Source organism: Heliangelus exortis, chromosome 3 (assembly GCF_036169615.1).
Source record: "Heliangelus exortis chromosome 3, bHelExo1.hap1, whole genome shotgun sequence".
In the NCBI taxonomy this organism is placed as follows: domain Eukaryota; kingdom Metazoa; phylum Chordata; class Aves; order Apodiformes; family Trochilidae; genus Heliangelus; species Heliangelus exortis.
The window spans coordinates 83,764,681-83,789,439 of NC_092424.1; the positions used below are offsets into that span (position 1 = coordinate 83,764,681).

At 36.7% G+C, this 24,759-nt stretch overlaps 1 protein-coding gene across 5 annotated transcripts in view; it reads right to left on the reverse strand.

Moving 5' to 3' along the window:
• Positions 1-24,759, reverse strand: part of MYO6 (myosin VI) — a 108,602-nt gene that overhangs the window by 25,853 nt on the left and 57,990 nt on the right. For all 5 annotated transcript variants that reach the window (XM_071741513.1, XM_071741508.1, XM_071741512.1 and 2 more), the window contains 10 exons: positions 23,239-23,419; positions 21,183-21,327; positions 12,421-12,578; positions 11,372-11,463; positions 10,837-10,909; positions 8,631-8,758; positions 7,520-7,615; positions 6,615-6,788; positions 2,673-2,711; positions 1,002-1,095 (listed from right to left, as the gene is read on the reverse strand). In XM_071741513.1, coding sequence (XP_071597614.1) covers positions 1,002-1,095; positions 2,673-2,711; positions 6,615-6,788; positions 7,520-7,615; positions 8,631-8,758; positions 10,837-10,909; positions 11,372-11,463; positions 12,421-12,578; positions 21,183-21,327; positions 23,239-23,419 — 1,180 coding nt within the window. The remainder of the gene's footprint in view (positions 1-1,001; positions 1,096-2,672; positions 2,712-6,614; positions 6,789-7,519; positions 7,616-8,630; positions 8,759-10,836; positions 10,910-11,371; positions 11,464-12,420; positions 12,579-21,182; positions 21,328-23,238; positions 23,420-24,759) is intronic.

Sequence of the window (24,759 nt, forward strand, 5' to 3'; positions counted from 1 at the left end):
AATAAAAAAAAACCCAACGATGTCTGGCCAGACATTTATTTTCATCATATTAGAAATATTTGTGAGATGTACAGGTGCAGTGTCACACACATATGCAATGCTAGAACATTTCATGTACTTGCAGCACTAGGTACAATCTGCTAAACTGTAATTTTAACATGTTGAATACTGTTACTAGATTTTTACTGCAACAACAGTAAAGTACAGATGCAGTCAATAAAAGGTTTAAATTACTTCAAGTAACCCAGGCCATGCCTGTTTTTGTCTTCTGCTTTACCTAACCCTATAAACACATTCTGCATTTTTAAGATAGCCCTTAACTTGTTTGCTGCCTCTAAACATACCTTTTGCATATTTGCTTTCAATGGAAATTTTATTTATTTACATTAAGACCTTATTTTTAAAAAAATATTTTATAGCATTACATCTTGTTTTCTTTAACATTGTATTTTATAACTTCATTTTACTAGATTAAGCTTCACTGACTGTTGCTCAAGTAAGCACATGTGGAAATGTGAGGTTGTAAGACTACTGTAAAACTTTGCAATTGTATGTCTGGACTGAACTGCTGCCTTGTCAACACTGGGGGGCAACAGAAAGAGATGGAATTCAGGTCCAGGTCAGGAAATCTAAATTTATGTATGGATATAGGGCTACATGGCTTCTTACATACGCATCTGGTGTCTAAAATTTCATTATAATACATGGAAACAGTCAACAGAAATTAGGTCGACTCTTCCTGTGAAGAAGATACCTTACAGCTGCTAACATGAATAATTTCTAGGGATCTATTGATTAAAACAAGAGCTAAGGTACTAAGAATCTAAATAACTGTTCATAAGGCATAAAAAAGCTAAATTTTAGAAAATATTAAATAAGCTACCTTCTAGAAAACAACAGTTCAAGCAAGGAAATACTGCTTCCACCTCACACATTTCAAACTTAGGTCCATCTATAATGCCCAGAGTAATAAACAGAAAAATACTAGAAGCTTGCATTACCTGAACACTGAAGCTGAGAGAGAATTTGCCCTCCTTCAAAATGGTGACTTGTCATCTTTAAATTAGGTTTGATACAGCGAATAAAGCTAGACCCCTATGACCAAAACAAGAAGTTAGCATACTCAGCACATTTTTAAACCCCCTGAAAGAAGAGTTAGTCATTTAAGAATTACGGATGGGGAAAAAGAAAAGATAGAAAATAATAGTATTTTATAAGAGAAATACATTGTTTTTCTCTCATGTTTCATTTTTTTTTTTTTTTGCTCTCTAGCCTTGGTCTTGATGTAACTGAAATCAATACTAAAGCAATCAGTTGGGTCCTCAACTTTCAAGTTTTCACTGAACAGTTCGTATTATTTGTATAATCTAATTACCATTTAGCAGTCCAGATTCTGCTACTCTCATTATTTTGCACAGCCAAATCACCTAAATGCCTCAGCCCTCCTGAGTTCACATAAGTGAACAGGCTACCAGACTCCTGACACTGGAATCGTGCCAGATGAACCTGACCTTCCTTTCTTCTAACTTCTACTTCTTACAATTTCTTTTGGCCCATAGCTGTACTCTCCCTTCAACCATGTTGTGCCATTCTGCTCCAGATGTGCTATTTCTACAATTTCAATGACTGCTTTTTCTCTGATCATTTCATATTCATTAAGGATGACATTTTCTTCAAAACATCATCCAATTATTCAGATTTTCCTATGACAGGCAAGACCTCATGGTAACCTACCTTATAAACTAAAACAAAATTGGGACTGAGAAAATATAACATTTCTCCTGGTTTGCAGTATTTCTCTCTTTCTCATTCTCTCAGCTGAAATTGAAAGAGCACCTGCCAAGGAAGCTTTACATTAACAGAACATCCTCAGTTATGGGTTAGCTAAACTCAGCACAGTAAGCCTGGCCATATAACTTTTTTTCTTGAACTGGGTCTCAGTTCCAGAGTGTTTTTTGTCAAACAGATTATCTTTCCTGCAAACCAGCCTCATGAGTAAAGTAAAATCTTCACATTGTCTACACTCCAGTACCCATCCCATGTCCTTTTTTTTTGATAGAACATAACCTCCCATCTAGAACTGGCTAGAACATGCAGTGATGAGAAACAAGAATGTGTTCCTACAAGAACAAGTTCTAAAAATACAGGGATGTTGAACTACATGGAGAGTTCCACAAACTATCAAATTACATCAGCTAAATTAGCAAATACTCATTAGGCAAGCCAAGTTCTTTGACCATATGTACTTTTAAAGCCTATCAAGAAGATGAAATGAAACTTATTTTCAACAGCTTTATGGAATCTGAAATCAGAAATTATTAATAAATTATCTGCCTTACTTCTAAATAACATTTCTAAGCCTTACGCAAATTAATCACCAATGATAACCGATGAGTAGGAAAGTAGTGACAAAAAAGGACAACGCAGCCCTGACAGATCTTATATTGTTTACTCAAACTGTGTAACTTTCATTCATTCATGTTTGCTATTTTTTTCAAGAAACTCAACAATCATCACCTGCACAACAAGACATATCAGAAGCACCATATGTCTCCAAACTCCAAAGCAAATAATTCTCACATGTATTGTAACCCATATTGTTAGGATAATCAGTGACTGCTTCTTAAAATTACGTCTGAAAATTATGAAACTGCATCTTTATATATACTTACAGTACTGTGAAGCTTCTCAAGAAGCAAATTTAACTGAGTCTGTAAAAGAAAACACATATTTCAAGAGTCTTACCAAGACAACTACAGAAATGCACAGACAGAATAGTGGCATAGCAGCACTGCATGCAAGTTCATTGTTAGTACTTCAGACAGAACTGATCAATCAAACATTCACAGAATTTTAATAGACAAAGTCATGCAAGTGTGCATGAATGGTCTGGAGGAAATAACTCGTGTTTAATTGTACAAGAACAATGTATGAACTAGTTACTTACTGCAACATAGTTATAAAACAAGTGCAAGCTTATTTGGGAAAATAAAGGAAATAGTGGCTATGTAATAAAATTAAAGAAAACGAGACTGATCAGCAATAATTTTAGAATAACACACTGAATATTTCTGAAAGCCCAAATTTAATCTATAATAGGTATTCATTTGTATATCAAGTACTTAACATTAAAAACTCATATGCTCAGGGTTTTCCTGGTGGTTTTGAGGCCAAGTCAACATTTTGGTGAATGAACTTGCATAATATATTTTTAATTCCGAACTTCCAAATTTTTAATTCTGTGTTGACAACAACAGACTGTAACTTTAAAATCACATCTACTGAGGCTAGATTTAAACATATGATGAGAAAAGATTAGCCCTATGATTATTTGGTGTGAAGTAGTGAAGTAGACAGACTTGAGGCTATCAGGGAAACTGAGTTACAGTTGCTATTGACTGCAATTGGAAGAGACTTGAAATATTCCAGACCCTCATGAGGAAAACAGTTATACTTTACATATTCATGCATTTTACCACCTAGATTACTGCTCTGCCAACCTTTCTAGTTTAAGCATTAAGTATATAGACTGAAATAAACCAAAATTCTGTGTGTCCTAACATATTCCTCACTTTCTGTACTGGAACCAAATCTGAAGGATCTGACTTTTGACAGTTTTTTTTTTAACTATATCTTTCCATTATTTTGAATCCAAGAAAATTGATTTGTATGGGTAATATGTGACAACTACAGATGCCAGTTCCTCTTCCACTGGATCTAACTGGTATGGTTTTTTTAAACTTATGAATATGGTTAGAAATAAAGACAGAGTGTCACAAGAGGCATGACAAACACTAATAACCTCCTGCTAAGTTCTTAATTATGTGTACTCTTTATATCTACCATCTTTATATACCATCTCAAGTTAGAAATTCTAAGTTTTGGAGGGAACAGCCTAATTTCTTTCAACAAAAGACATTTGTGCCAGAGGAAAAATACCCCTTCCTTATACTCTGTGATTTCATAACAAATAAGCCAGAGCCATTCTCAGGTAAATTTCACTAATGAAATTATTAAATGAATAAAACATATTGCTAAAATTTCTGCCCTTTGAATTATGACTAGTTAATCCATCATGACTAAATTAAAGTAAAATTATCCCAAAGATTCTTCAGTAGATCTGATGAACTAAATTAATCATTATTTCCTCAACTGGCTTATGTGAATTAGTTTTAATTAATTATAAGGAAGGGATGTGTGAAAGATTTCATATAGAGAAGTCCCTACAACATTATCTAATAATTTATGAAATTAGAACAATTTGAGACTTGCTGATGTAATGATGCAATAGTAATTCTTAAAGACATGAAATTTCTACTAAGATAATAGACCTTATTTCGTGTTATCTGAAGTGAAATTTTAAAGGCTATTAGTGTTCATCAGCAGCAGATGTTGTCTCTAGGAATGAATTACTGGGAGTAACACATACATTCAAAATGCCATGAAACTTAAAAACACTGAAAGAATTATAGATCGATGGGCCAGATCCAAAGAAGACTTTAGTCATGACCTCGGTGCAGAGATGAACACCAAAGTCCAAAAATCAGTCCAAAAAGTTCCCCACTCAATTGCTTAGTTGTTTAAATATGCCTCAATTTTTCCTTCAGCCCTCATTGGATAACAGTATCATTCATATGTCCACACCTACTCAATGTGGGGTGCTAAATCCAAGAAGAGTTGAGAAATCAGATGGAAGAAAGTTATCATCTCAAAGATCCCAACAGTTGGTTTAATTTTGAAAGTGCAGTTATAAAAAACAATGGATCAGAGCTTAACCTACAAGAGACTCATGGTTGAGGGGCTTGCTCAGGAGATGGCTTATCCATTTGTTCAGTCTGCCTCCTGACTATGCATTTTATATTAAACCAATTGTTACCATTAAGTTCTACAATTGCTCTTTAATAAGAAAGAGGTGGAAAAACCTGTCAGAATAAAACTCAAGAGAGCAGGCTGTCCAGTACCCAGTTAAACACCAAAATCACTACCTTACATGTCAGGATTTGTCTCCTGTTTTCCTGGGCCCACCATAATTGAATTTCTGACTACGTAACAACCCATCTTCAGAAGGGCATAAGGAGAATCCCTTATGTCAAACTGTCAGAAAAGTGCTCTAATACAGCAGGCATAAAACAGAAATGCAGTTTAGACATGAAGCAGAATGCTGTTGGTATACAAATAGCAAGTGCTGCCACCACATCCTTCCCATTGCTTCAACCCCTGCGTTCTTAAGAGAATAATTCTAAACACTTGCCACAAGATATGATTCTGCAAGAAGGAATTTATCTTGCAGTCCTGATTCCACACAGAAACACTTTTCTGCTATTGGCAGCACCACACTTCACAAGAAGGTTTTTGGATTGTGTGAGATGCCTGCTTTCACCAGGGTCTGACTAAGGAGTCTCGATACGAATGTGATGTGTGGTTTTAGGTACCCTTGGTGAGGTAGCACAACAAAAATGCTGCAGCACTTGACTTGAAGGCATACAAATCCTTCATTGGATCTGGCCCAGATGCGCTGAAAAGAGCTCTTGCTGAAACTGCAGCAGCTCTACCAACAAAAAAATCCATGAGACCGATAAATTTACCTGCAGCCAACGGTTGTGCCTGCTTTTCATCTCATAATTCCCCTATTGTTCTCTTTCTAGCCATGCTGAGCTGGAATAGTCCAGCTAAAATAAAACCGCTGAGTGAGAAAAGCATGTAGAAAACATTTGGAGAAGACAAGGTTTGACGATCAGCTTTACAAGCAGAAGAAAGGAGAAAATGAGGAGAAGCATCAGATTCAGTTATTGAGAAAGGAAATATTCAGCACAATGAACATCTTTCTGTGAAAGCCATGACTGTATTTAAGTAGAGGAAAAACAGTGGTTAGGTTAGGTATTGAATTTTGAGGACGGCAAACTGTATCCAATTGATACATCTTCTAGAATGCATAATTGAGACAGGATGGAATACCTCTTGTCACATTTAGAACCCCTTAAATTCTACAGAATCAAAACCTAGTTCTCAAGGCTTCAAACCTTTTGAATAAAGACTTCCATCTGGCTTTAAAATTACTGCATAATCCCTGTAACTACCACTATGAAACAGCTTTTTGACAGAAATGCATTGCATTGCAAGTAGCTTGAATGTACTGCTTTCTTATAATTCAATAGAAAACTGGCTATTTAACAAAATTTTCTTTGTATGAATCTCAAGTTACTGCTAGTTCTTCCATCCTCAGGTTCTCATTATTTCAGATAGCTTAAAAGTGAGATAGGTTACAATAGAGGGGGCTACAGGAAAGCTGAAAGGGACTTTTTATAAGGATATTTAGTGTTGAGGCAAAAAGTTTCAAACTGGAAGAGAATGAACTTAGATTAGATATTAGGAAGAAATTCTTTAGTGTGAAGGTGGTGAGACACTGGAACTGGTTGCCCAGAGAAGGTGTGGATGCCCCCTCCCTGGAAGTGTTCAAGGCCAGGTTGGATGGGGCTTTGAGCAAGCTGGTCCAGTGGAAGGTGTCCCTGCCCATGCAGAGGGTTGGAACTAGGTGACTTTTAAGGTTCCTTTCAACCCAAAGCATTCTATGGTTTCATGATTCTAAAGTAAGATTCTCTGCTATATTATGTTACCTTGAATTTGTTTCCCACACTGATGAAACTAAGCTTCCCAGCTTTTTGTTTGGGATCCTTGTTGTTGTTAGTGTTAGATTCAAACAGCTGTCGAACAAACTTGTCCTTGGATTCACACAGAAGAGATTCGAGGGACATGTGCAAAGCATCATTGTTCTTTTCCACAAATTGCATCTGAAAAGACAACCCAGGAAATAATAGCACATTTATTTCACTGCCCCAGTTACTTGAAAAGAAAATTAAAGATAACAGTTATAAACTTAATTGAAAAATCAGCAAGAACATGTGGGATAAATATTCTTACGCTAATTCAAATAACTTCCAACTGGACAGACAAAACACTACAGAGAGAAAAGATATGCAAAAATTTGAAGGATGTTGTTGAAATAATGAAATTCAAGGTAAGGTTTAGTGCTTTTTAAGAGATCAGCTGTCTTTTTGTCAGTAATTATCCTCCTTGCTTCCATTTCCAGCACTCAGCACATCCTCATTTGGGAGTTCTGAGAAACTAAATTCTTTACTGATTGTAACATCACTTAAATATGTAACATAAACAGTGACTGCATACAAGGATAAGCATGTGTAGGAAAGCTACTTCTAAGTCTATCAACACTTTCTATATCATGTAGTACATTCCTCTCCCCAAGATGGAAGTATCTGTTGATGCAAGATTTACAATGGCTCATGACTCATGATACCATTATATATTTATAAAAAGCCAAAACAACTTGTAAAAGAAACTACCAATTCTGTAACACACTCACCACATGAGTTTCAAAGCTAAGATAGATCAACTTTTGAATTTCTCTGATGATGAAAGGAAATGTTATTTAACCTATCTGCACCGAAAAACAGAAAAGTACTACAAAAGCATAACCAAAATAGTGTTGCAGAAGTAAAATTACCGTCTCATAGCATACTGCTCCCGCAAAATGTCGGATAATAAAGCCTTCATCATCTCTTATATTTCTGTGAACAGCCAATTTAGACTTTCTGGGAATCTGGAATTAAAAGGTTAAGTTACAAAAAAAAAAAAAAAAAATCTGGAATGCGAGAAAAAGTTTACTCTTAATAGTCACTATGATTCTGCCAAGAACACTAGGTGTTAAAAATTACATTTCCTACAGTACAATTCTTATGACCACTACTACTCCTGTTCAAACCAAGATATTCCAGAAACCTATTTTCATTCTTGTTCACACCCTTAGATACCTCACATTTAAATAAAAGTCACCAGGATTACCAATACCAGCCAATTTGCCTTTAATCAACAATTCATATACCATTCATAGTACAGCCGATTACTGGCTATGAATTAGATAAAGCTTAAAATATGGTTTTAGGTGGTGTACTTTAAAAGCCAAGCTCCTGGATGATCATATACATACAAAGGAACATGTGTAATTGCAGAGCAATCAGGCAAGACTAAGTGAAAACTAAACAAAATGTAAATGGATGGCAATTTTACTCAGCTCCCTTTGCTTGCATTTTTTCAGCAGGGAACTTTCTCCTCCCTGCCCCTTCCTCCCCAGAAAGAAGTAATGTACAAAAATTGCAATAAGGCTTTTCTTGAAATAAAATTTTTTTTCTTTAAATAAAAAGGTTTTCTTGTGTGTTCCTTATTTTCATCTCTGGAGTGCTAGCTAGACACTCCATATCAGATATTCTCCAAAGCAAGCAGTTTTTGAAATTAAAAACAAAATACCTCATCTGATATGAAACAATTTAAATTACAATGTGTTTTGTATTCTTTTTTCATACATTACATGTTAACAAATTTCAAATGGAAGTGAAGAATATGGCTTTAGTTTCAGCAGGATATTAGAACTGCTAGAAGACTTAAGCCTTAAGTGAACTTTTCAACAAGCCTAAAAAACAAGCTTGGTCTTAACAAAATAATATGGATTGAGCAGACTGAGATTTCTTAGGAAAGGTTTTCATTAAATTTAAGTGTTACTATCAACTGTTCCAGGAACTGCTTTATTAAAACAAGACAGACAGCAGAAAAGAACCTACAGACAGTCTGAAATGGTCCTTGTGTTTTTGGTGCACAACTGAAGTAAAATGCTGATCACTTGGTTGGGGAAGACGATTTTCTTCATCCAAAATATCCAGCACACCTATTAATTTTGCTTCAATCAAATCTATTAATAAAAAAAAAAGTTTATAAAAAATGGGATATATAGCCTCATATCAGAACTGAACATTACAAGTTTAAAATGCTACTGGATTGGATTCTTTATAACTGTAGAAACAGCTGTTAATACAAAATACAAAAAGTCATTACAAATTAATTCTATATATCTCAATTGTTGATTTATTTAATATTCTATACATACAAAGCTCAAAACAAGGAACACAGGGAAAAAAAGATCACACATGGATTATTTGCATTTTTTATTTGAGTCTCAAGTTGAATTTGGCTATCTAAAGGTGCTGAAATGTTTCTGTGGTATAACCACAGGTCTTTAAGGGGGTAATTTCTCATCTTGGTTTTAGGGCTTTTTTTTAATCTTTTTCATCCATATTTCACCACGTGTCAGCTTCCATTCACAACAGGATCCAGAGAGAAAAATGAAATGCATTTGCTTTAAGAAAGGCAGATTACTTAGGAATACAGTGATGTTTTCACAATTTTTTACAAGTTCACTGCCTTGACCTTTTACATACATAAAAGAACTCTTTGAAAGCTGACATAGAAATTTATGCTCTTAAAACTACTGGACACGGGAATTTTGCAGCTTTAAAACTTTACTGTATTATCTATGAAACTGTTCTTGTAAGAGAATTTTTTACTATCTACATTTTTTCCTGTGGAAAGAAAATGACTAATGCTTGTACTGCAACAATGCCTACTCTTACCAGACTGTAAATGCTATGATGCTCTAAAACACAAGGACAGCCCTGGTACAAAAAATCATGCTTATAAAATCTGAATTAACTGATTCAGCTAACTGATGGAATGGACTACCATTCCACCAAAGCATTCTAACATACTAATAAGTGACTGTTTCTAATATTCTTCTAAGTGTTAAACATTGTCCATGTCAACATAACATTCCTCTCTTTTGTGATAGTTAATATTTCTGCATGTTAATTGCAGTTACGAGCCTGGTCCAACACCTTAGAGAAAATAATGTTTCAACAGAAATCAATATTATTTTTCCTAGTCACTTCAAAAAGCAGTAGAAAATACTTTTCTCCTGTCTGTGTAACTACAGAAAAAAGGCATACAAGCTGTGGTTTAACTAAGCAGTAATTGTATTAATTTACCTAACAACAACTGTTACAATGAAAAACATCAAATCTGTGATGGGGTGTCTGATGTTTGTTGGAGCAGAAAGAGGGCTCATGACCCTAATTGTATTCTTAGGTAAGCTGCCCAAACCTTTTCTATGTTAGGAAGTCAACAACTTGGCAATACTCCCTACAACTTGACCCATTTTCCCAGTATGAGTCAGACAGAGACCTTGCCTTTTCACAAGATGACTGACAGGTTTGCTTCACAAGATTTGTCTTAAGTCAGATTTAGTGACTGTACAGGCCTATCTGACAAAGTGAAAACTTCTTTAAGCAGTTACAGAAAATCAGAAAACCAGATATTTTGCAATGGATTTTGAATTCTGTCACTCTGAATCCTCTGCTCAGTCAGGACTGGCTAGTAATCTGTAAAATTACAGTAAATGCAAAAGCCAGGTGAACTTCTGTTCACAACACAGCAATTTGGAGAACACAAGTTGAATGCAGAGGGGAAAAGCCCAAGCAAAACAACATAATTATCCTAAACTTCTGGTGTCCCAATCTGTGGAAGACTAAAAGCAGCTGTAACATCTACAACTTGTCGCCTACAGTTTGTTTCTTTGACCATTGGCTCAAAAAAAGGAGGGAATGGGGTGACATTTTTTTTATTAATTGAATATTTTTCCACAGACAGCCTCACACCATTGTGTATTTTATTTATCCTGCTTAGGTGTTCTAATCAGTCTTCTAGGAAAATGCCCAGGAAATTCACAAGTCCCAGCTGCAGTTTTTACACAATGTAGGGCAACACATCTCTACTACCACCAGAACTAGAATGTTGTACAAAGCTGAAAGAATCCACAAGGTTTTAACTGTCATTAAAAGCATAAAATTATTAGTTCTATACATATTTTCCCATTTTGCTTGAAACCCTTTCCCCCACAACACTAACACACAGCTTGGCATTTCATTAAGTACCTACCTATACAATCCTGATTATCCACATAGCGCACTTCATTAACCCCCAGGCCTTCCTTTTGGTAGAGTTCTTGTTCCTAAAAAGAAGACATAAATTGAAAGGAGAAAAAACACCTCTCACTATGTATTTTTTTTCACTCATAAAAAATGTTTATTTAAATAACCATGGAGACATTTTTAAATACAGCATGAGTCAACACATATTTTAGAATTTCCTTCCACAGTTTAATATATTCTAACTTCACCTCCTTAATGATATGCCCATGCAATTAGACATTCCCAGTAGATCTGAGATACTGTCCAGTATCTGCATGTCTTATTTTAATGAATGGTAAAAAAATAGAAGAGATTGTTGGTTTTCAAAATGCAGTATTTACTTCTGGCACAACCAGATCTCAAACAGCAGTAAAAAAAATTTTTAACATTGAATTTTTTTTTTTAATCTAAGCCCAATGTGCAATCATATGGAAAGCAGTGCTACTTTAAGTGTCACTTTACTAAAAAATAACTCCCCAAATATAGCATTAAATGTAACATACCTCTTTCAGAATCCTTTCGTTAAAAAACTGCTGCAGTTTTTCATTACAGTAGTTAATACAGAATTGTTCAAAACTGTTGTGTTCAAAGTATTCTGAAAAAAAGAATTCAAACTTCTACAGTCAACCATGTATCACATTTGTCTTACACAGTAAATAGGGGAAGCTTCATGGTGATAATATTTAAAGATGTCTTCAGACCCATATGTTGTTTTTTGATTAAAATAAACAATTTTACAGATTTTCATTTTGCACACAAGACAGATGTAAAAAAATGGCAGCAAATCATATTTCTAAGATAACACAGTTATATCTGGCAGCAAACCAAAGAAACATGCTATTGAACAGTGAAACTGTACCTGTACAGCTCCCTCATGCATCCATGTTACAACAGGCTGGAACACGATATCATGGCTAAAGACTTAAAAACCAAAGGTTCCCTTTTTCCCTTTTCTTAGACCACCTTGGAAGAGCTAGAGCACACCAGAAAACACACCCTATTCTGAACCCCAGTGAGCCAAAAAAGAGAAAAGTTTTACTGGAACTACCACTTCTAAGGAGTAACCGTGAGCCAACATCCAGTTCTGTAGCAGAACTATCCATCCTCCAGGAAACAGTATCTGAATTCAGACTTCATCTGCCTGTATGAAGAAGCTCATGAAGTGATCTTCTGAGGGCTGGATGGGGAAACAGTAGGCACATGCAGTATCTTCCCTGGTTTTAGTGGGTGGTCATAGTAAGACTCCATTTCAAACTTTTACTCCTTCAAAAGTTGTGTCTATATAGACACTACAGGAAGCTGAAACCCTTACAAAGATGCCTGGTTTCACACTAATGCTTGTTAGTGTTATTAGGTCATGGGGAGAGGCTCCAGATCTCCTCTACATTCCTGTATCTCAGGAAAATGAGGCTTCATCTGCTCTCTTGCTGTCTTCTTAAACCTGTGTAACCCATCCCAACCATCACCATCCCACTCTTCATTACAGAATTTATCACTGAAACTCTAGAGGCAATAATACAAAATTAGGGAGATTTTTTTGAAGTATACTTACCAAATCCAGCTATATCTAGAACTCCAATGAAGAAAGAAGACGACTCAAATGGAAAACACCGGTTTACCCTGTTCACTACATGGTCAAACAGATGGCTATAAACTGTTTTAGCCAAGGCATCACGAGCATTGTTTGCTTGTTCCACTTTCAAGGGTACCCTAAAAAAACAAAATTAAAAAAATTTTATTTTTCAGAATTCCTTACTCTGAAATACTGAGATTAGACTCTAAACTTTAAAAAAAGCCTCTCTAATTATTGTAAAGTAGGATACAAAAACCCCTAAGCTCCATGCCCCATAGCAAACAATCTTGCCAAGTTAAGATATCCCCTGTAGAAATGAGATGCAGATCTTTTCATAGTCATTCATTAGATTAGAAACTATATTGATACTTGCAGGAGAAAGATATTTAAAATGTATAGATTCCCATCTGAAAAAAATATTTCAACTATTTATGAGCTACCTAATAACGACAAAACTTCTAGTTCAGTTTGCCTCTTACATCTTTGGCCCTATGCTTTCCGTAAGAGCTGCAACTAAAACTGTGAAGCTGGAAGTTAATCTGTCATGAATTTTAAGAAACATCTAGGACGTGCATTCTCAAGATGAAAATTACATACAATTTTGAAACAAGAATTCTCCTTAAACCCTGGAAGAAGGGGAACTTCAGAAGATGAGAATTTATCCTCTCTTTTCTTTATAAACCTTTATTATTCCTTATGACTATTTATTACAAGCTTATATTCCAGTTTAGCAGTTAAAATAAACAATCAAACCCCAAGTTATGATGTCAAAGTCTATGAAATGCATCACAAAACTGCATATTTAGTGATGCATATGATAATACAAAGCTAACCATTTCTTCAAGTCAGTATGAACTTAGAATGCACATATTTCAAAGCACTTAACCATCTCATTTCCTGGATAAATACATACCAAAACTACAAAACAGTTACACTGCTTAAAAATGAGGAAACACCTGTAGAAGTCCCCAGAATAAGACAACTGATACAAGGATAAAATCTTAAGGAAGTGTTTAAGAACCGATGTGAATGACATACGAAAAATCAACTTTCGGCTTTATGGCATGACTGCAAATTGTCCTTAGATACTAATCACAGGATTGAAAATCAAAAGCCACGCTGACAAAAATCCCACTATCTGTACAAGGAGATTAAGTACACCCTCAGTAAGTTTGCAGATGATACTAAGTTGGGAGGGAATGCAGATCTGCCTGAAGGTAGGAAGGCTCCACAGTGGGATCTGGACAGGCTTAGATGGATGGGCCAAGGCCAGCTGTATGACAGTCAACAAGGCAAAGTGACAGGTCCTGCACTTGGTGGAAAGGAACCTTGGGATGTTGACTGACACCTGTCTGAATATGAGCTAGTGGTGTGGCCAGGCAGCCAAGAAGGCCAACAGCATCCTGGCCTGCATCAGATACAGTGTGGCCAGCAGGACCAGGGAAAGTGATGGTGCCACTGTACTCAGCTCTGGTGAGGCTGCAGGTCAAGTACTGTGATCAGTTTGGGGCTCCTCACTACAAGGAAGAGATTGAGGTGCTGAAACATGTCCAGAGAAGGGCAACAAAGCTGGTAAAGGGTCTGGAGAGGAGTGTCTGAGGGAATGGTGGTTGTTTAGCCCAAAGAAAATGAGCCTGAGGGGGAACCTTATGGCTCTCTACAGCTGCCTGAAAGGAGGATGGAGTGAGGTGGGTGTTGGTCTCTTCTCCCAACTCACAAGTGACAGAACAAGAGGAAACGGTCAAGTTGCACAAGGGGAGGTTTAGATTGGATATTAGGGAAAAAAATTCTTCACTGAAAGGGTTTTCAGGCACTGAAACAGGCTGCTCAGGGTAGTGGTTGAGTCACCATCCCTAGAGGTATTTAAAAGATGTGTAGATGTGGCACTTAGGGATATCTTTTAATGATAGACATGGCGGTGCTAAGTTAACAGTCAGACCTGATGATCTTACAGGTCTTTTCCAACTAAAACAATTTTATTATGCACAGAATCAGATCAGAGTAAGATTGTCAAAGATTAGATCTCTCCAAAGGATTTTTACATGTCACCTAAAAATATAAATACAGAGGGGAAAAAATAAAACAAATACTGATAGCCCCCTGATCAGACAGTACCAAAATTTCATGAATGGAAAGAAGGCCTACAATTTAGAACAAGTGGGGGTACACTAAGTACACATAGGGGTATGCTGCATCATGAAATACAGATACCCAATGTTAAGGTAAACCAAAAGGAGATTTTTAGGGAGAGACACCTCTGCTAATCAGAATCATAAAAACTACAGGGAGGAACATAGAGAAATAGTATCAAGATTTTTATCACATCAGTCCTCTTAGTTGCAAATACAGGATGAGGGATGTATGCCAAAAGCACCTACACTTTTCCTAAATATCTTGATCAGAGTAATGAAGAATAAATAAATAAATTTTCTTCCTATGTAATGCCCTGTATTACTGCTTCCCTCTGATATCCTTGGACCACCAGCACTGCAGTAATAAACATTAATAATCAAAGCACAGACTTGTCCAGATAAGGTGGTGGATAACCAATATGATGACTGGATAACCAGAACTTCATAATTATGCAGCTAATCCATGTTTAAAAAAAGTCCTCATCTCTGAACTTTAAAAGTCTAACCTATGAACGAGGCAGGAGATGATGTGGCTGCAGAACTGCTCTGTCTCCCCCTCTTGGCAGCTTCTGTCCACAGGAGTACGAAGAACTGGCAGGTCAGAAAAGGATAACAATGCTACACAGAGCTTACCAATTTTACATCATTTCCTTCACTTCCCAGGATTCACTGGCACTACACTAACTCAAATTTATTATTTCTGGTTTTCTTCAAGGATGGTACTTCTGATGGAAAAACGTGAGACCGATGGAGATCACTTTCTATTGTCACTGGTAAAGCAGGGAACCAGACTCAGTTCCCTTAGGACACCTGCAGCTACATTACATGAGATAGTAATTAGCTTTACACACAATCTTGTCTTCCACTAAGTATCTCCTGACTTATCTTATGGTAACGAGGACTGACAGAAATCTTGTCTTATAAATAGCAGGAAGGTACCTTTACATTCCATTCTGATACGTTTAAGAGATCAGAATACTAATTCCCACATGTCGGTTGCAGGCCTATTATATAATACAATACACATTTATGCTTTTTTTTTTTTTTAGTATCCTAAACAACATGGGAGAGCCGTGCTTCCAGAGCATGTATTTTTAAAATGTTCTCCAAAAATAACAAATTCTGTCACCTTTAAGCAGAACCCAAAAGACTGCACAAAACCCTACTGTTATTTTAAATTATCATAGCATGCAACAGAAACTATTGGGAAAAAAAATGTAACCCTGCACTGTGTTTTGCACAGCTGAAAGTACAGAACCACAAAATAATGCTGAATTTGCACTGAGCCAGTCAGTATAGAAGAGCCCTATCACAGAACTGGCACTCAGCATGAGGAACTTCCTCCTTGAGAACTTGCTGTCCCTCAGCTCCTTCTTTCCCCTGCTCTGCACATTGACAAAAGAAATCTCTTCACAGCTCCTGTCTGAAAAGGAAAAGTTGTATTTTCCTTCCTCTATTTCACCTTCCCCCCCTATTCCACCCGTAGGCTACTTCTAAGAAAAAGAGAGGAAAAATTTTCCGATTTTCTAAGCTCTTTGGTAAAGATGCAACAACAAAACTTTGGTCTTCATACTGATTTTTTAGCAAAGTTTCCAGTGACCCACAGAGTCTAAAGCCTAGGGGAAAGCATTATTACAATTTGGATATATCCTGTGGACAATTCCATGCATTCCCAAAACATTTTCCAGAATAAACAAAATACAATTAAAATATCTATAATTTGCCCATGGTCTTCAACAACAAAGGGAGAGGAGAAGAAGTGATCCCCACAAGCTACTGTCATCCAATATAATTACCACTTCAAAAATAAAATGGCCTGGATTAAATAACTCTACCTAGTGAAAGGCCTACATAATTAAAGAATGCAAGCAGCATGTTTGTAATCTGAGAAAAAATGAAGTTCCAAAAACTGCAGAAAAATGTATTTTTTCAAAAAGAAAACAGTGTAAAAAAAAAAAAACAAAAACCAGTGTTTATCAGTATCATCACCACAAAAAAAAAAAAAAAAAAAGCCCACATTTTGGTAGAAAACATACTCCAAGAGGAAGTGGAGAACCTGGAACCATCTAAGTTAAATTTTTTACACTGTAAAATAATTTACTTTGTGATGATGGAGTTCTCCTTGAAAGTCTTCTTGGAAAGGGAGAAACTGCACGAAAGATTAGTACAATGTATTTACCATCTAAGAGGTGTACTGGATTTTTAATACAAATACATATTTTGAATACTAATACATCTCTCTGTAAACACACTTTACATGGATGGCAAAAGCATCAGCCTACAAGGTGGTCATTATGCTCTTTTGGGAGACTAACAAGGCCAGATAAACATAGTGCAGCTGTCAAGTCTCCCTGTCAGCCCACTGTAAATTACTATTTAATAAAATCCACTGAGATAGCCTTTAGCATCACCCTCCTACTGCTCCTTGTTGGCTCCATTGTGCCCAGCAGAACAAAGCCTTTGTTATACCCTGAGCACAGTGATATCAGCTGAGCTGTTTATCCACTGTGACCGATCAGGACTCACATGATCTACTTGGACACAAAAGTTCCTTAGCACACAGAGAGTAAAATGAGTAGCTCTTTGGATGTACTTCTCAGAACTCTACTATTGATAGCAACCAAATAGTTTCTAAACTACACTGCCACAGAAAACTTGTTGGTTATTTAATAAATGCCTGAATCAGTTCAACCCACTTTCTTTGCATATGCAGTAAGCCACATAATAAAAAGATACTGGTGTATTTATTAGTATGCATTTGCTTTTAGCTACACACTTTTAGAAAAGGCTAGAGAAAGAGACTTAATGCATTAATCCTCTGAGATGGTGGAAGGAGTCCTCTGAATTCATTTTTGCCATCCACAAAATATAGCACTTGGAAAAAATAAGATCTGTTGGCACAAAAATATAGCTGATTTTGTTTGCAGAGTTTTGAAATGACACAGAGCTAATGCCTCAGGCTTATCAAGATAAATATGCCAAACAGAAAATCTTTACTACCTTAATCCAAAGTTAATTTGAAGTTGTAACAAAAATTGTATTTGTTGTTAAGAAACTTTCCTTGAGAGGGTTGCTTGAGATGTAGTAAAAAGGAAGCAGTATATTAGATACACCTTTGCTTGATACCTCCCACCAAACATCCCCAAAAGAAGCCCATACAGACTCGCTTTATCCATGTTATGTGTACAGCAGCCAAAACTAATCTGTGCTCAGAGGCTGAGTCAATAGTTCACTGAGAGCATTTACAGTGGGGTGCCATCTGAATCTGACACGGATGCGATTTGATCACAGCCTCCCTGCTTCCAGTTAACACTTTCAGTAATCACAAATGAGAAAGTAAGGTTATTTTCAAAAAACAGCCTGATAATACTTTAATAAGAAAGCAGGAAATCTTAGTAACAAGCTCAGTAAATTAAATTACTTTCAGAAATTGAAGATATAATCTAAAAATCCTCAAGATTGCTTTCAGCAAATGAAATTGTGTGTGGGTGCTTAGAGAATTCAAAAATACAAATGCAAGATGGAGAATTAGCAAGTAAGAGAAAGATCAGCAGTTACAGTGGATCACAGGCTGAAATAAATAAAAAACATTATGAACTTTAAAATCCCACAACTCTCATGCTACCATGTGTTCATAGAAGCAGCATCCGTACCATATACAATTGCCTTATCTTATATTAGCTGTAATACTAAGAAAGGCTTTTCTCAATTAATTTATAAATTATTTTGCCATCAATCTGAAGAGAGAAAATAATAAACTTGGAAAATACTGGCCACTGTAGGCACTTGGTCCTGAAAGACTCAAGTCTTCCTACATGTAAAGGCTGTTATAAAGAGAAGAATTATTTGTAATTTTCCATATCAGCTGAGAGCAAGATAACAGTGATTAAGAGTCCTAAATTTCTAATAACTTTGGGGGGGGGGAGTGGGGGGGGGGGGGGGGGATTTATAACCACTTCCCAGAAATACACTTTTGAATATATTATAAAGAGAACTAAATCTTGAACTTTTAACTCAAGGCACAATAACCCTTTCCCAATTACTTACCATTTGTCACTGCATTATAGCTTTTTCCATGGTAATTGCTATGAAGGTTATTTACTCTTCAACACCCCTTCTCTTTCAAAGAATACAAATAAGCAGACCATAAAGTCTACTTGTTGGCTCTATCTAGAGACAGACCTCAAAGGACAGCTACTCAGTAACAATGGAGTTACTGGAAAAACAGTCCATAACCCTGCTGAAGTTAAGATGGTTCTCTTAGAAAACACAACGTGCAAACAGCACAGGCTGGCACTGAGAGTTTATTATGCTCAATGTTTATCCAGGAAAATCAGTTTCACCTTCAAGATCAGGAAGCAGGCACTGACCAGTGTTTGCACCATGGTTATTCTCTTGTAATTCATCATTATTAGTTGGAATTAGGCAGAGATCAAGATTACTTCTCTTGCACAGAATGAGCTCTTGCTCACTGGAAACCTTCATTACTCAAATCCCTTACATCCCTTGGGAACCAAAAAAGTCAATTCTCTCAATTGCTACAAATGAACTTTTCACCTGTAAGCCTGACACAAACTAAGCATGAATTAAGTAACACTTGCCAACTTTACTGGTCACAGTGACATGTCAAGATTAAATCAATCGGGTTTTAATTTGTTCCAGTCCACAAAATATTTTAGCAATACCACAAAACATAAATATAAATAACATGTCAATATATAAAATATGCAAGGAATTAACACAAAATGCCTTAATACAGATAATCAGTTACAGCTTTTATATATTAAACTTCTTGTGTAATGTGCATAAAGTTCCATAAGACCAAAACAATCTGTTTCCAGACATCAATATGAAACACCCATGCATTCTTCCAATGAGGGAAGCAAATGTTTGTTTCCTACATGACTGAAGCATTCAGCTGAACATTAAGAATTCCTTTTTAGGTGCTTAGAACTGTTTAGCCTCAAAAAGTTAAGGTTTTGATGAAATGTTTTGGCTATAGAAAATACACAACCTAGAAAAACCATGCAACTTAGAAATCCAAATGTGAAAACACACATTTGAGTTTCATGCAGCTTGGTTACCATCTCTGACAGCCTGAGTGCTGTAAGACCCAGTGTGAGAAAACTTGTGGTAGAAGCCAGAGGGTTTTGATTAACAACTGTAGTGAACCTTATCATTTTCCTAAAAATCAGTTCCACAAATGCCGTATCTTCCATTGCATTTAAATTAAATAATAAGGAACAGGTTTAAATACATTCTTTGCAATCATTTCTTCTCCATGTGCATACCAAAATAAATTACTATCCTGTCTGTGTACCTGGGAAGTTACCTTGATAAAAGCTTCTTAGCAAAATATAAGATAATGAAAAAGTTATAATATCACTTACTTCAACAGTGATGTGTTCTTAATTGATACAGAAAACAAAAACAAAACATAAAACCAAAACCCAGACCTTTCTCTTAAACTTATCCTTCTTTCTTGTGTTACTAGGAAACAACACTAATTTCACAATCAAATTAAATGCTTGTTTACCAGCAATAGCAAGAAGCAGTGCATTTTTGGATTTCCATTTGGAGTGGAGTTTTTAAAGCTAAAACTTGATTTCAGAATAATTAGGTATGGCAAACACAGGGATTCTAATTGTCCAGGCCCTGAGGAGGGTGGATGTACTACCCACTTAGTAATGCTTTTCAGACCTAGTATCATAGGGACTGCGTGTCCCCCATGACAATGAAGTTGCATCCAATTATCTTCTGAAATGTTTTAGAACAAGAATTAACATCCCTTAAAGAAGAAAATCTGTTAAATCTATTTGCATATCTAATTTTGTGTAGGTTATGGATTTAACAGGCTGCCTGCTGTACTTGCTTTGTCCACATAGTATAACTCACTGACACCAGACTCTTTTATGAGACTTATTCAGAGCTGTTCCTTTCCTGAAAAAAGGCCATTTTCATCAGACACTGCCATGTTTTGAAAATTTAAAAAATCTCCCAAGGAATTAATGACAATGAAACAAGCAAAACCAAGCATCTAAAAAACGCACATTTGAATCAAGTGGTTTAAAAATAATTTTTAAAAATTACTAAAATCACAGCCCAGTTAAAAATTTGTCCCAAAATTAATACTTGATGGAAAAGGATAGCACAGTGGTGTCTGCCTTGAAGAGACTGACAACGTGTGCTGGTTCTCTGCACTCACTTCTGCAGCACCGTGGTTTTGCACCTGTAAACCACGGAGTAATAATAAGCATTTTAAATCACGGCACTCAGGCTAACTGCAACTCCCTGCATCCTCAAAAAAGCTCAGGAGGGAGTCCAGAGGCCACTTTCCTCCTTGGGTAAGAAAACGCACAAAAGCCAGTGGCGGGATGCAGACCCCAAAGAACCAGGGGGCCGAGCCGGGCGAGATCTCCGCGGCCCCCCGCTTGTGCCCACGCTCACTGCCGCCCACTCCGCGAACACCCCGGGACGCTCCAATTCAGCGCTGCCTCCCACCGCCCCCCCCTCCGAGATATTCCCCGACCTCCTCCTCCCCTCCCCCCCGGGGTGGGCGGCAGCTGGGTTGGGTTTGGGTTGGGCGGTTCGGTTCGGTTCGGGACTCACTTGATGACCGTTCCTTTGGCGCCCCCTGCCGTGGTGAGCATGACGCGCGTGGTCAGGCTGCCCCGCAGGTCCTCCGGGTCCAGACCCAGCAGCACCGCGCAGCACTCCAGCGCCGGCTGGCTCCGCGGCCGCAGCGTGCAGCCCCCTGCGGACACCCCGAGACAGCCGTCACCCCGAGACTGCCGGAACACCCGGCTGCACCGAAACAATCCTTTCCAACATTCATCCCTCCCTCCCTCTCTCTCTCTTTTTTTTTTTTTTAATTTTAATTTTTTTTTTAATTTAATGGAAAATTCCCTGGAACAACAAAATAGTATTACAAGTGCTAATACCCAGGAGCTGTAGTGATTTAAATTTTGGGGCTTAGCTGCTCCTGTCACCTCTCCAGGCTTGCTTGCTGTGCAAGTGCCTGTCAGGGCAGGTCCCTGGCAGTGGCATTTTCAGATAACACTATGTGCATGCCAGATTCCCTGCAGTGGTGCCCAGCAGCAGGACAAGGGGCAATGGGCACAAACTGGAGCACACAAAGTTCAATTTAAACATGAGGAAAAAACTTCTTCACTCTGAGGGTGAAAAAGCACTGGAAGAGGCTGCCAGAAGGGGCTGTGGAGTCTCCCCTCTCTGGAGACATGAAAACTTGAAATTAGACACCCCATCTGTAGGGAAAAGCATTATGTCCTTTAGCTTCTGGAAACAGGATCACACTAGTATTTTGAGAGAAAATGTAGCAAAAACTTAGGTAATGTAAACTTCCTGATTTTGAGATGTCACAAGATGAGTTGGTACACGATCTTCATCGTGAGTGATGAATTAATAAGCAGTAGCTTATTTATCCTTCTGGATGCACTCATGTAACCAGCTCTAGGGCATCCTGCTCTAGAAGGAGGGTTGGACTAGGTGATCTCTAGAGGTCCTCTCCAACTTTGATGAGTCTGTGAATTTCTCAGAGAAACAGCTCTGCAAGATGGCCCAAGCCCCAGAGCTCATCCAAGCACAAGAGAAGTTCATAAAGCTCTCACTGCAGTGCTCAAAACGCTTCAGCATTTAACTGCTGTGCCAGGATGACATTTATTTCCTGCTGTTCTCAGTAAAATTTATTTCTACAGGTCAAGAGACCAAAAGGGATGAATAACTAGTCAAATATTGCTTGAACTCCTTAGCTCTGCAATCACACTAGGAAAAAATCATTTAAATAAAATAAAAATAAAAAGAAGCAGAGTCTTTGAAAGACTAAGCCATTTTTGACTCAATTTTGGAAGCTCTGAAACTAGCACCTGACCTGTAATAAACAACTTTTTTTGTGTGTGTTTCCCAAGAGGAAAAAATAAAAATAAAATGTAAAAAAAATTTTAAAACATCAAAACAAAACAAGAAAAAGTTTTAAAGAAAAAAACATCTTCTCTGTGACAACTCTGAGCTACCCCATTTGAATTTGGTGTTGGCCTGGCTTTGACCAGGATACACTGGACTACAGACCTCCCTCAGTCTCTTCACTACAGAAACTGTAGTTCTGTAATGACTCTGTGCTTGGGGCAGGAGCCAGTGAACCCATGAGACTACTGCTTATTTAATTCATCACTCAAGATGAAGATCGTGTACCAACTCATCTTGTGAGTGACATCTCAAAATCAGGAAGTTTACTTTACCTAAGTTTTTGCTACAACTTTTTTTCCCTATCTCTCATAATACTTTTCAGAAGCCAAAGGACATAATGCTTTTCCCTACAGATGGGGTTGCTAAGTTCAAGTTTTCATGACATGAGCAAGAAGTTTTACTTTTAAAAATTATTACTAAAATGCAAAAATTGTCTCGTTAGCAAACTTTGCACTGAACAATTTGCACAATTTCATTGGAAGTCTGTTTGCTTTCAGAGCATGTAAAGAAGTACAACTTCAAAACAAGCAGGTAAACTTGACTTCAAAATGCTGTGAATTAAGACTGAATTACCCTTGAAGACAAGGTAGCTTTCTAAAGCAGTAATTCACATGAAAAGGACCCATATATAATGGAGACATTTTCAGTATATTTACAGAAAATAATATATGTTTCAACTAACCTGAAGTGCTTCCAGCTTCCTCAAAATCAATATTTCCAAGGTGAAGGACACCAGCCACAACTCTAAAAAGATCCAGTTTTTCTGCATCATCCAGGCCAATCTTTTTCATTGCTGTGCACATTCTGTTAAAATCTCCGTGATCATCTAAGAGTGGATCCTTCAAGGAACCTTCTTTGAGATACTATAAAACAAAAAGATAAACCAAAAACTCATCATGTGATTTTAAATTAAATGTAACCAATATTTCACAGTCAAGAATAAACCATTAAAAAAAAAACATGAAAAAGCATGCCACACTAAGTAGAGAGATACTAGAGCTCTTCATACAGTACAGGCTTTACAAGAACTAATTTGTTCATACTTCAAAGCATGATCTTCAAACTTCAGCTATTAAACAAACTTCAAACTATCTTCAGAAAGCAGAAGTTTGAGAGGGTGACAGATAAGGACAGAGGAATACAGAATAGTGAGCAGTAGAAAGAAAGGCTTTGGTTAAAGGAAGTTATCCTTAGAAGTTATTCTTATGCCAGGGAGTGGTCCTAGTCCCTACCAACTGAGTAAGTCTCACAGGCCATGGGAAAGGAGTACAGGACAAATCAAGGAGTCATCCCTCTTCCAAACAGACTTAAAGATACTTGTTAACATCTGCTGCTGGTAAAGAAACTGCAAAGTTGCCCAGTATTCTATGGGTTAAAAGAATACCAGCTACATTTTGAAATGCCAATTTAAAATTTTACTGATTTTTCCTAATTTAAATACATCAAATGCCATTTTATTTGCTAGTGGTTTTAAATAGTAAATAGTAACACACTTGCATGCAATCAAGAGACTAACTGAACATGCAGAGACTAATCCAAGGTTTTACAATTACTTAAAAATTATTTCAACTAAGAAGGATTATTAACCATAAACAGAAGCCTTGTTAATGTCAAATAAGCTAACACTGTTTTTATTAAAACAAAACACCACACCACATGCATCTGAAAAATTCACTTCACACCACATTTAGACACATCAGTAAAATGAAACTTCATATTAATTATATAAAATGATCACCTCATCTTCCTGATAAGGAAAACACAAAAATAATTTGAGTATTAATTGACTATTCCAGCTACTTTTATTAACAGAAACAATATTTTTCACAAAATGACAGAGCAAATATTAATTTTTTATTTAAAAAAATGAAAAATGCAGTATCTTTCCTGTTTAAGTTGTTCAACTAAGTTTTAATATGATGAAAATGTGATTGTTCATTGTGCCTTCAAACTGACATGGCTGTAACACACAAGTATTATGGCACATATGTCCCACTATTTAATGTCCAAAATATATTTTTAGAATTACTATTTCAATATGTGTGATTTTACTACACTTAATTCAAATTGAGTCCTTCACAAGACACATTGGAACATGGAACACTTGCCTTTAAATCATGAGTAGTGGAAGTCTGCAAGTGTTCATCTCCTAGTACTAAGTACAAATTATTACCTTCTCTACAAGTCTTAATTTAAGGTAAAT